This window comes from Homarus americanus, unplaced genomic scaffold (genome assembly GCF_018991925.1).
Source record: "Homarus americanus isolate GMGI-L3 unplaced genomic scaffold, GMGI_Hamer_2.0 scaffold48354, whole genome shotgun sequence".
NCBI classification, from domain to species: Eukaryota; Metazoa; Arthropoda; class Malacostraca; order Decapoda; family Nephropidae; genus Homarus; species Homarus americanus.
The window spans coordinates 6,528,830-6,540,512 of NW_024723833.1; the positions used below are offsets into that span (position 1 = coordinate 6,528,830).

The 11,683-nt window shown below is 45.2% G+C and overlaps 2 protein-coding genes across 6 annotated transcripts in view; one reads left to right on the forward strand and one right to left on the reverse strand.

Annotated features, from left to right (window-relative positions):
• The window catches only part of LOC121863819 (cell adhesion molecule 2-like), a 27,616-nt gene extending 23,502 nt beyond the window's left edge, over positions 1 to 4,114 (forward strand). For both annotated transcript variants that reach the window (XM_042362679.1, XM_042362680.1), the window contains exon 9: positions 57 to 4,114. In XM_042362679.1, the coding sequence (XP_042218613.1) occupies positions 57 to 424 (368 nt within the window). In that variant the 3' untranslated portion in view covers positions 425 to 4,114. The remainder of the gene's footprint in view (positions 1 to 56) is intronic.
• LOC121863817 overlaps positions 2,912 to 11,683 on the reverse strand; it is a 104,253-nt gene continuing 95,481 nt past the window's right edge. For all 4 annotated transcript variants that reach the window (XM_042362678.1, XM_042362677.1, XM_042362675.1 and 1 more), the window contains 6 exons: positions 11,043 to 11,137; positions 10,305 to 10,501; positions 9,624 to 9,763; positions 8,555 to 8,678; positions 7,827 to 7,997; positions 2,912 to 7,174 (listed from right to left, as the gene is read on the reverse strand). In XM_042362678.1, the coding sequence (XP_042218612.1) occupies positions 4,337 to 7,174; positions 7,827 to 7,997; positions 8,555 to 8,678; positions 9,624 to 9,763; positions 10,305 to 10,501; positions 11,043 to 11,137 (3,565 nt within the window). In that variant the 3' untranslated portion in view covers positions 2,912 to 4,336. The remainder of the gene's footprint in view (positions 7,175 to 7,826; positions 7,998 to 8,554; positions 8,679 to 9,623; positions 9,764 to 10,304; positions 10,502 to 11,042; positions 11,138 to 11,683) is intronic.

Sequence of the window (11,683 nt, forward strand, 5' to 3'; positions counted from 1 at the left end):
TGATGCTCAGGTGACAATTGCACACACGATTATTACCACTGTTATTGTTCCCTCAGGTAAGGCACCGCCCTACACCTACACCACCAGGTGGCCGTCAACACCCTCCAGGAACACCTCCTTCAACAACACTCACAAGGACGACAAGACCCACCTGGGAGACAGCCTCCGCACCACTAAGTTCGTCACCAACATGATCCCGTCTCCTTCAGGCAGCTGGAAGTCGCCGGGCAGGTCAGGCAACAAACACCCCAACCAGATCAAGTACAAGCACCGAGGGGGACTCTCCAACAGCACGACCCTGGTGGTGGTGGACGTGGCGGCTGATGGTGGTGGGAGGGCGAGATATGTCCTCCCTTCTTCACTCACCCCCCTCACCATCCTCCTCCTCCACCTGCTCCTCCTTAACCTCGTCGGTTTTGGCTAAGGCTGGTTGTAACAGCTACACACACAGAGAGAGAGAGAGAGAGGTTTTATTTTGAATACTGACTCTAAGGGGCCATATTGAAGGCAGAGTATTAGTGACAATCAGGATTGAGAAGGGATGAGTTAGGGGCGGGATGGGTGTATGTGTGGGCGTGAACCTGGGTGTAGTATCCCCTGGTGTCTTACACAGGAGGGAGTAATACACCTTCTACAGGAAAGTAAAAACACAGGAGCTGTGACCATCTACACGAGAGACAGCGAGGTCATTCCTTGTTGCTGCTGCCAAGGAGGACCTAGTGCTAGAGCGTGGTGAGTCAGGTCCTGAGGATGACTCATACACTGCTGGAAGTGAGTAATTATTCCCTGATACAGTAATTCTATCGAGCTGTGATTAGTTACAGTATGTTGAGGCAGCTGGAGAGGAAACGTGGCGATGGTTTAATATTTTCGTGAAGTGTCAGCGACGATAAATAATTTGGAAAAGTTACCAAAGCTCAATTTATTTTTAAAGATGACATATAGGCAGAGTTGTATAGTGGATGTGTATACAGTAATTCTTCAACAGGGTGACATATCTTACAACTCTTCATGTACAGTATAGCTTGGCAGTGTATCAGACTAAGATGCCTGGTCCTTGTAGTCACGTTAATATACTCTTGGTGAAGTACTGTAGCTTGTCTCCCGCATGTGTGTCACGGTGTACCCCCCCCCCCCCTCGGCAGACTTACTTCACCTGGGTTAGGATTCTTGAATGATTCGTAGGTAGAATAATTTCCCTGTTACCGGAGACAAGTAGATAGTTATGATCGAATGTTAAGTGTCATTTCGACGTCATTTTGTCCAACTAAGTGTGGTAGTTTAAGAGAGGCAGCTAAACAAGTCTTCACACCATAAGGGAAATATTACATACGAAAATTGGAGAATCTGGACCTTTGGGGAATACCTGCCTTATTGTGTATCTGTATAGTCACGGACGTCTGGGAGTGCCTATGACCTGTTGAGTTGACGACCTGGTGAACACACAAGTACAAGACCGAGGTACTAAAAACAAAAACAAAATCAATCAATATCCATAACCACAAGTATACTCGGTGTGTTTACATCAGTCACTCACACCAAGACCCAAGTTGTGGTACTATTTTTTTTCCTACCTATTGATGATATTACCTGAGGCGAGATTTAATTAGTAGAGAGATTTACTGAGTTTGTAACCTATCAACAATACCTCAGTCGGGTTCCTTATACTCAGATCCCTTATACTCGGGTTCCTTACACTACCAGACACCCGTGTCAACAACAACATGGCCTTCGCAGTATTTTTTGATACCTCAGAAGATGACCTTATGTATATACCCACACAAGAGGGCGCCCCATGTCCTCGCTGTGTGTGTGATCTGCTCGCACGAACGTAATGTATTGATGAATGTTTAGAAGCATTGTTGATTTAGTTCACTGTATATACGGAATCATCTTCAGTTATTATTAGTGTATCAACCTTGGTGCTTATGGTAAGAGTTACAATTGCCCTTTAAACTGGTTATTTAATTATTTATTTTATACAGGAAGCTATGCAATGAAGATTATACAACACATAAACACACATGAATCAAAACTGGATATATGGCAACAGTCAACACTATACATTACCTACCTTAGTATCAGGTAAGACAAAAGTATTATAGCATAGGAATATACGAAATAGAACCCATCTTTAAATACAATCAAGGTAGATATGAGTAGATAAGACCACTCAGTAGAAGCCCAAGAAAGAAATATTATTGAAAAAAAAAATTACTTCCCTTAAAACTCTATTGAAATGTATAGTTAAGTTTATATTTCTGTCATCTACTTGTGGGTCAGATAGCTTTTCATTATAAACTAAATCACAATAATAATAATAAAAACATTCTTGGGAGAAATTTTGTTTAGTAAATTCTATGATGAAAAATTAAGAGTAAAAATTCTATGGTAAAAAATTGTTGAGTAAATTAGATGTTAAGAATCACATGACTTCTACACTTCCTGACCCTGACCCTCAAGTACATGGTGCCAGATATATATTGACAAGTGTTTAGGGAAATTTTTCTACAATTACACAGGTGAAATTTTGTCATTTAAATTTATGTTTATGTTATATTTTAATCTAATAGAATTTGCACCACCACTACTTTTACCATTATAGTCACCCCCAACCACCATCACCACAATTATCGTTACTTCCATTACCATCATCATTACTATACAACAACTATTCACAACCATTACCACCATTACTATTACAACTATTCACTACTATTACAACTATTCACTACTATTACAACTATTCACTACCATCATTACTACAGTATTACAACTATCCACAACCACAATTATCGGCACTACTATCACCACCACCACCACTACTACCATCACCAGTAGTAGACAATTTATCATCAACTCAAAATATTATACATTTGTTTTTCATTCCGTAAAGGTAAATAAACAATTCTTATGTTGTATACATTTTATTTTGTATTACTGTTATACAAGGAAAGGTTGGAGTGTATAATCGGCGACATACACATCGGTCAGTCAAAATACACTTCAGTCAACATACAGTACACATCAGTCAACATACACATCAATCAACACACACATTAACCAACATACAGCCATACACAACATGCACATCACACACACACATACACAATAAATGTTATTCTTTAAATATAATCTCACAGATGCAACAAGTCAATTATATTTCCCTTACCTATTTATCCCAATAGGTGTTCAAACTCAAGACTCACCTGCAACTTTCACCTCTGAGTCTCCTGATTTTACTAAGACGGTTTACACCACTCACTCAAACTTTCCTGGGGGCAAAATATTTATTGGACCTTCAAAAATTTTAAAATTCACTTCGATGACATCTCCAGTATTCAAAAAGTGGGTCGTGGTTCCCAAAGGTTCGTAAGGTGAATATTTCCTCATAAGGGAAGGTGGTTAATATAAGCTAGACCATTAATTATCCAAAAAAGAGTATCGATATCCAGAGACTCTGCCTTAGCTACTGAACACTAGACTAAGTTAAGGGAGCAAATCTTTGGAAAATTATTCTCTACTCGAATTTTGGTTTCTAATTGGTACTAAGAGAGGTGGTCTAGTAAAGGTAAAGTAGAGTCTCAGTGAAAGTTTATGATATTTTTTTTAAACATTACTCCTGTGTCAATCAGTTGGGAGTATTCTTACAACTCCACTTACGAGGAACATTTATCGTAGGAACCACTGATGGTCGAGGCTATAGTATACCCCATAAATAGTTCACGGATCAAACACTGGAGAAAGTATGGGTCCAGGGAAGTCACGGAGCTGATATCCCTAGTAAACAATTTAGGGAAATCTATAAACAAAAGCCATGATACATCTCGTTACGTCACAACAACACTATATAAACTTCTGCCAAAGTTGTAACATCATGATATAAACTTCTTCAGTTTACATAACAATAGATATAGAACACTATATATACATATATATACATAGATTCCTTGAGTATTGCACATATTGTTTAACCGAGTAATACTTGTATTCAGCTTCACTCGCCACCACGCGCTGTTGCAGCAAACGTGGCTTATGTGACCACACAAATGTTGTATGTACTGTAACTCTAAATGGGATGTTAATTGTCAACAAATAAATATATCTATATATATTTACTTGTGTTATTGTCCAAAGGTACCTCCGAGTGTTATTTCTGATAGATTCACTAACTTGTTAGTCATACAACTGTATATACTGTATTAAAGTATTTGTCACAGCTTTTTCTTACACCATATGTGAGAAAATTAAGATTATATAAATGTATTCTATGTACAACTTGTCCACCATTCTTCCTCATGTTCATGTGGTGTAGAAAAAGTTCTGAGGTTATGACTCAGTACAGTCCTGACGGCATGTCCAGGATGTGTTTAGAGGGGGACCCATTGGCTACGGTGGACATGGTGCTGGCAGGCGTAGCCGAGTAGTCTGGCGTGGGGATATCGGGGTCTATTTCTGCCTTTCGCCGCCCACCCACGCCCTTTTCCCTTGAGTTACGCCCACGGGGAGGGGGATAATCTCGCCCGCCATAATCGGCAAAGTCCGCAAAGTCTGGTAAACGTGTCGACGGTTTGTTGAGCATAAAATTGGGCCCATAGTCACTCTCGCGGAAACTATTAGGGTTCTTGAAGCCACTAAATGCGCTGATTTCAGAGTTGGAGAACTTGGATTGTTTACCAGCTCGCGAGGGCTTGGGCGGTGGACCAGGGAGGTCGACAGGGTACTTTGCAGACTGAGTTTTGTTGTCTTGGTGTTTAGAAGGTGATCTATTCTCCACGTTCTTGGATCTAGAAGACCTCCTGTTGTCATCATAGCGAGTTGGTGATTGGCTCTCGTGTCTCCGGTTACTCTTCTGACGGCTGAGCTTCTCCTCCTTGTCGGGATTAATTTCTGGATATTTCCACTTGAGCGTCCATTCACCATCACCGCCCTGAGACTCAAACCATTGGTCAAGACGGTCTTCCATGCTGCGGTTCTTGCGACGGTTCATCTCGGCAGTGATGAGCTCATTGACACGGTTGCGTCGTTCAACCTCGTGTGGGGTGTACTTGGTGAACATTCGACCGCTAATGTGGACTTCCTTCTCCTCTAGAGGCACCAGAAGGTCCATTGAACCTCGTCGTCTTGGGGAGTATGAGCGATGACTGTTGTAGTCGTTTTTGTTGCCAGTTTGAAAACTCTCACTGCGCTTGATGCCTCGGCGACGCTCATCTCGAGACTCTCGTTCGTTACTACTACGATCAACGAAGGTTTCGTGGCGTCGCACCGCCCTTTCTGGACGGATGAAACCAAATGACTTGGTAGACTCTGTCTCAATGGTGCGGGGACTAGGAAGTGGCTGGCTACTACGAAGGAGTGTTTCAGTATCACTTGTCTCAGCTGGAGATTCAAACTCCAAGAATAGCACAGGGTCTCGTTGATTATTTCCCACCTGAGAATTTTGAGAGCGAGATCTGGCAGGCAGTTGAGGAATTCGTGTTGGTACAATCTCAAGTTCTTCATTTGTGGCGTTCTCTGGGCTTGCCCGGTCCTCAAATTTTTCTTTCAAGAGAGGATTTTCCTTTACTGTTTCCTGTGATGTCAAGCTCAGTGAGGACTCGGCACTCCTTAGCACATTCTCAAGACCCGACATGACAGCCTCTACTTCCTTTTCACTTACATCTTCCTGTCTCTCTGATCTATTTTCCTCTTTCCTGTCACCTCTATCTTCCTTGTCCTCTCGTCTCTCTCTCCTATCATATACTTTCTCTTCTCTTTTCGGTGCATCAGTTCGCTCACTGTCTATCCATGACTCAGGAACCATCTCAAAGTGGTCGGTCATCATCACCAGGTTCTCATAGTGACGCACAGACTGTCGCACACTGGGGCCGTCAGGGTAGCTTTCCTGACTGTCTCCAGACTCCTGGCTGCCCTTTGTCTCCATTGAGCTTTGACTCTTGTCAGAGTCATGGGAGCCTTGAGTGTTGTTCTTATCAATGAAGATCCTGTCATTACCAAGAGTGATGGCCTCATACACAACCACGTCTCGCTCATAATCAAGGTCGCCTTCCTCGCTGCTACTCCGAGTTTTACTTGCTGGCGACTCACTGCGACTTTTGTTCTGTGGTGATTCCCGCCGTGGCACGTTCATGTACTCAGGATCCTTCCGCTCCCCTCCTGAGCCGGAGGAGGTGGAGGAAGAAGATGACAAGGAAGAAGTCGAGGATGATAATGGGCTAGTCGTGCCTGAGGGAGGTTTCGGAGCTTTTCTCTTGGGGTTAGACGGAGATCCTGACCTGGGTGAGGGCGTGTGTGAGGCTGAGGAAGATTTACTGCTTGGCCTGTTGTCACTCTGCGTCAGGCTAACGGACTTCCGCATCTCCCTCTCAGATCCATTACTGGAAGAACCATTCACCTGTGGCAGTTCTTTGGAAATCTGCTGGCGCTGTCGACTACTTGATCTAGATGGTTTTTTGGGTTCCTGAGTGGTCTGTTTTCCACCAGGAGGCGACCTGCTTCTATCTTGTAGTTCTGCCTCTGGTGACGGCGACTTTTCACTTTGGTAAGTCATATCTATGTGTGTGGTGGGCATGTGCTCGTTGAATCTGTCTCCCGACGTTCGCTTCTTTTCGGTCTCCTGTGTGGGCGAAGTTCTGGTGGGTGTACCATCTTCCCTCCTGTGGTCATCTTTCTTCTCTCCATTCCTGATGGGTGATGCAGTGGAGCTCCTCAGAGGAGAAGTCACTCTGGGCTCGGGCGTGGATGAACCAGACTGGTGCCTGCTTCTTCTAGTGGGTGGGAGGACGCCAGAGTTCGAGGAAGAGATGGGACGCATTGGAGCGACAGTCTCACTGGAAGAAATGGACGACTTGCTGCTGGAGGATTCAGACTGCAGCTTTGGACTGCCGTTCCATACTGGCGTGATGGACCTCCCACCTGCCTGAGTGAATATAACAGAGTCAGTCTCGGTGATGGCGCTTCTCGAGTCTCCATTCCTGGAAGGTGAGATGGAATTGCGACGCATGGTGGAATTCCTGAAGGTGTTGAGGGAAGAGAGATCAGAATCGCTGACGGAGGGGACTGGGGATGGAGGCACAGGGATGCCGTTCTGCTCTAGTCGCCGCTGGAGGGCCGAAAAACGTTCCTCCACCTCGCCACCCACAGTCTTCAGGAGGACATTTTCCTCAAGGAGTTTCTGGATAAAGGAGGGATAGTTGAGGGAGGGGCAAAACAACACTAACTATAATCACCTTGCTATAGTGACCATGAAGCACTAACTAGACCTTACTCAAATAGTCATGAAATTCATCTTCTTATAATGGTCATGAAAATTTAGCTACACTTTACTACAATATAGAAGTGTGGTGGTCGAGTGACTACAGTGTTCACTTCTGTTCTGGGGGTCGTTGGTTCAATTCCTGACGATCCCAGTTCACCCAGCTGTAAATGGGTACCTAAGTTTACAGCCTGGGGAAGCAAAGTCGGTCGAGTGCATTACCGGCTATGCTAACTCCTTGTTGTAAACTCAGGTACCAATTTACAGCTGGGTAAACTGAGAGTGCCCAGGAATCGAATCAGTGACCTCTGAAACAGGAAGTGAACAGTGTATCCACTCGACCAGCGGGCTACCCAGATTAAGTTAAAACTACTGTATACAACAAAATAGGTTATAAATAATTGTTATTATATATTACAAGTCTACTGCCGCTCATAAAATTCTACTTATCTCTCTTATTACAACAATCATCAACCCTTCTCTTCCACTACATTATCTGCTGTACTATCTACTTTATTACTTTATCTTCTGATCATCTTTCCTGCTCATCCTTCTCGGGCGTAAGACTCACCATGTTAGCCTCCCGGAGCTTCCTCAGTTCCTCCTGCAGTTTGGCGTTGGCGGTTCGCAGGTCAAACAGTTCATTCTCCAGACCCCCGACGTCCACGTAGGCAGCATTCCACCGACCCAGCTCAGCCATGGCTAGCTGCTGGAGGTGGTCTGACCCGCTCCTTTCGATGATCTGAAGGAGGTTTAGACGATATGAGAGAGATTGGAGATTGAGATTGAGATTGAGAGAGAGAGTTGAGAGAGTGTGTGTGTGTGTGTGTGTGTGTGTGTGTGTGTGTGTGTGTGTGTGTGTGTGTGTGTGTGTGTGTGTGTGTGTGTGTGTCATGCAAGTAGTATATATCAAATCAGAAGAAAATGCCTCTAAAGGGAAATATGTTATCAAAGAAGGAAGGAGTCAGTCAAATTGCTTACGTGAATTAATATGCAAATTGAAGAAACAAACATGGAAATATCAGCTACACGTTACTGTAGGCTTACATTCCTTTATAGCTGAACTTTCTCTTCTGATATTTTTGCATCAATTTTTCTGTATTTGAGTCTTGGTATCAGACAAAACCTTCCATATAATACAAAGTTACTGTATTACTGTCCTTTATATTCAACCTTGTTCTTGTACTGTTGTTTCTCGATAAACTTCTGTCTGAATTTCTACTTCAAGGGACACCACAATCACCACGTGGGATAAACTGTTCTGTACCCTCACTCATAGCAAGACCCTCTGCACCTCACCTTCCTAAGAACGGAGGGGTCGAAGCCAGCCTCAGCCAGTTCCTCCTGCAGGTAGATCCTCTGTCGCAGGCTGCCCGACGACGCCACCAATGCGTTCAGAAACCTCATACCCCACACCTGGAAGCTGTCACCACCAGAGGGGGATTAGTGACGTACTGGGTATTGTTCTGTACTGTGGGCAGCACTTAATGGATGAGCTCGGTGGTACACAGAGGGGATAAATGTATAGTTTAAGTTATTCTTACTAAACATAGAGGTAAAGAGACAACTGACTAATTCAATTAACCCAAAATATAAGAGATGGCAGCACAAATAACCCAAATATCCTTATCTAAAATAAAAAATAACGTTTTCTCTTTAGTAATCTGAAACCTGCTGTGAAAAATATCTACCACAACAAGCATGGAAATGGTAGCCTGCGTTCAGGGATATGGAGGAGGCATTAGGGACTGTGACGCCTCTCATACATTCAACACTGTTTAGGGTATAAAGCGGGGCTGTGTTAAGGGCCACTGTCAAGCGTCGGAACATGAAAATATCATATGATCATTACAGTACCTGGGGGAGCACAGTACCTGGGGTGGGGGGCAGCACCTGGGGGGGTGTGTACAGCACCTGGGGGTGGGGGGTGACAGCACCTGGGGTGGGGGTGATGCAGTACCTGGGGTGGGGGTGTTGCAGCACCTGGGTGGGGTGTTACACCTGTGGGGTGGGGGGTGGTGACAGTACCTGGGTGACAGTACCTGCACTGGGGTGTGCTGGGGTGGGGTGTGACAGTACCTGGGGGTGGGGTGTGACAGTACAGTGGGGGTGGACCTGGGGTGTGGGGGGTGTTACATACAGCTGGGGTGTGGGTGTGACAGTACCTGGGGTGGGGGTGTGACAGCACCTAGCACTGGGGTGTGGACAGTACAGGGGTACCTGGGGGTGGGGGTGTGGGGTACAGTACCTGGGGTGGGGGGTGTGACAGGGGTGTGACAGTACCAGGGGTGGGGGTGTGACAGGGGGTGGTGACAGTACCTGGGGTGGACAGTACCTGATAGTACCTGGGGTGGGGGTGTGACAGTACCTGGGGTGGGGGTGTGACAGCATCATTGAGATGAGGAACTTGCACTTGACAGGTTCAGCAAAGCGGAGGCGGAGGATAGCAAGGGCCTCCACCACTTGTCGGTGACCTCCTGACGAGGTCATACACGCCCGAGTCAACAGCTGTAACACATGAGGCACTGAGGTTATCTGTGGTGGGTGTTACAGGAACCAATTAAGACGGGTGTTACATGGAGATTAACAGACATTTAAGAGATTAACCAAGATATATTGTATAGGGATTAACAGACATTTATAGGGATTAACTAGGAGAGATTTATAGGGATTAACCAAGACAGATTATAGCACATAAATCGCGACAGAGATTACAGAAATAGCCTAAGACAGGAATTACAGGGATAAATTTAGACAGGTGGGCAGTATTCACATTAAAAGCCTACAGTAGTTACAAAATTTTACAGTAATTATGTAGCCTTCCATAAAGCCTTCGGTGCCTTAACAATTTATAAGTTTCATGCCAGTGTGTTGGTGATGAGTTCTTCAGAGGTTGTGTACAGGGAAGAACAACAGCTACACAGGCTTCAGTGGAGAGAGAGAGAGAGGAAAAAAAAGAAAGAAAGAAAGAAAGAGGAGAGAAATAAAAGAGAGAGAGAGAGAGAGAGAGAGAGAGAGAGAGAGAGAGAGAGAGAGAGAGAGAGCACACCTGTAGAGCGAGTGTACGGCTCCTGGCCAGGTTACTCATGGTGGCCACGGCCAGGGTGTAGAGGCCGTGGTGGTAGTGGGCCAGCTTGAGCGCGGCGTCTGTGGATCGCAGGCAGTACCTCAAGCAAGACAAGCACTCGTGTTCGTCTATGAGTGCACGACGGAGGGCCAACTGCTGCTCCCGGGAGTTGGCTGTACCTGAGGGAGGATGCAGATGGTGGTGATGACTGTTGGTGGTAGTGAGTGTTGGTGGTGATGAGTGAAGAGGTGATGGTGGGGAGTGTTGATGGTGATGACTGTTGGTGGTATTAAGTGTTGGTGGTGATGAGAGTATGGTGGTGACGGTAATGATGGTTATGGATGATAGTGAACAAGATGGTGACTGTCAAGGGATGAAACTTATGGTGACTCACAACAGAAGAGGTCAGGTAAGTTATCTCTCACTATCTCTTGGAATCACCATTAAGGGGTTAACAAAGGGGTAAATTTAAGGAGAATCACCATTACGGAGTAAACAAAGGGGTAAATTTAAGGGAGAATGACCAATAAGGGGTAAAACTAAGGAGAATGACCAATAAGGGGTAAATTTAAGGAGAATGACCAATAAGGGGTAAATTTAAGGAGAATCACCATTAAGGGGTTAAACAAAGGGGTACATATTAGAAGCCCCTATAAAAGTTTAGACAGCGTGGATCATTGAGGAGGTAGACACAGGGTACACTGGAGGAGGAAGACTCACCATTTAAGTCGGTCTGGGCGAGCTGGACCATCTTCAGGACGTCGAGGAGCAGCGTCACACCGTCATGGGGGTCCCGGACCAGCTCCTTCACGAAGCTGTAAGAGTGGGATGTGGTCAGTGGTGGGTGTGGTGGCAGGAGTAGGTGTGGTCAGTGGTGGGTGTGGTGGTTGTGGGTGTGGTGGTTGTGGGTGTGGTGATAGTTAATACTCTCTGTCTTGTACAATGAGTCACTGGGATAACACTGACACACACATAATCACCCTAAAAAATCTGACCCCACAACCAATTGTTCACACACACACACACACACACACACACACACACACACACACACACACACACACACACACACCACACACACACACACACACACACACACACACACACACACACACCACACACACACACACACACACACACACACACACACACACACACACACACACACACACACACACACAACAAACACACACACACACACACACACACACACACACACACACACACACACACACACACACACACACACACACACACACACACCACACACACACACACACACACACACACACACACACACACACACACACACACACACACACACACACAAACACACACACACACACACACACACACACACA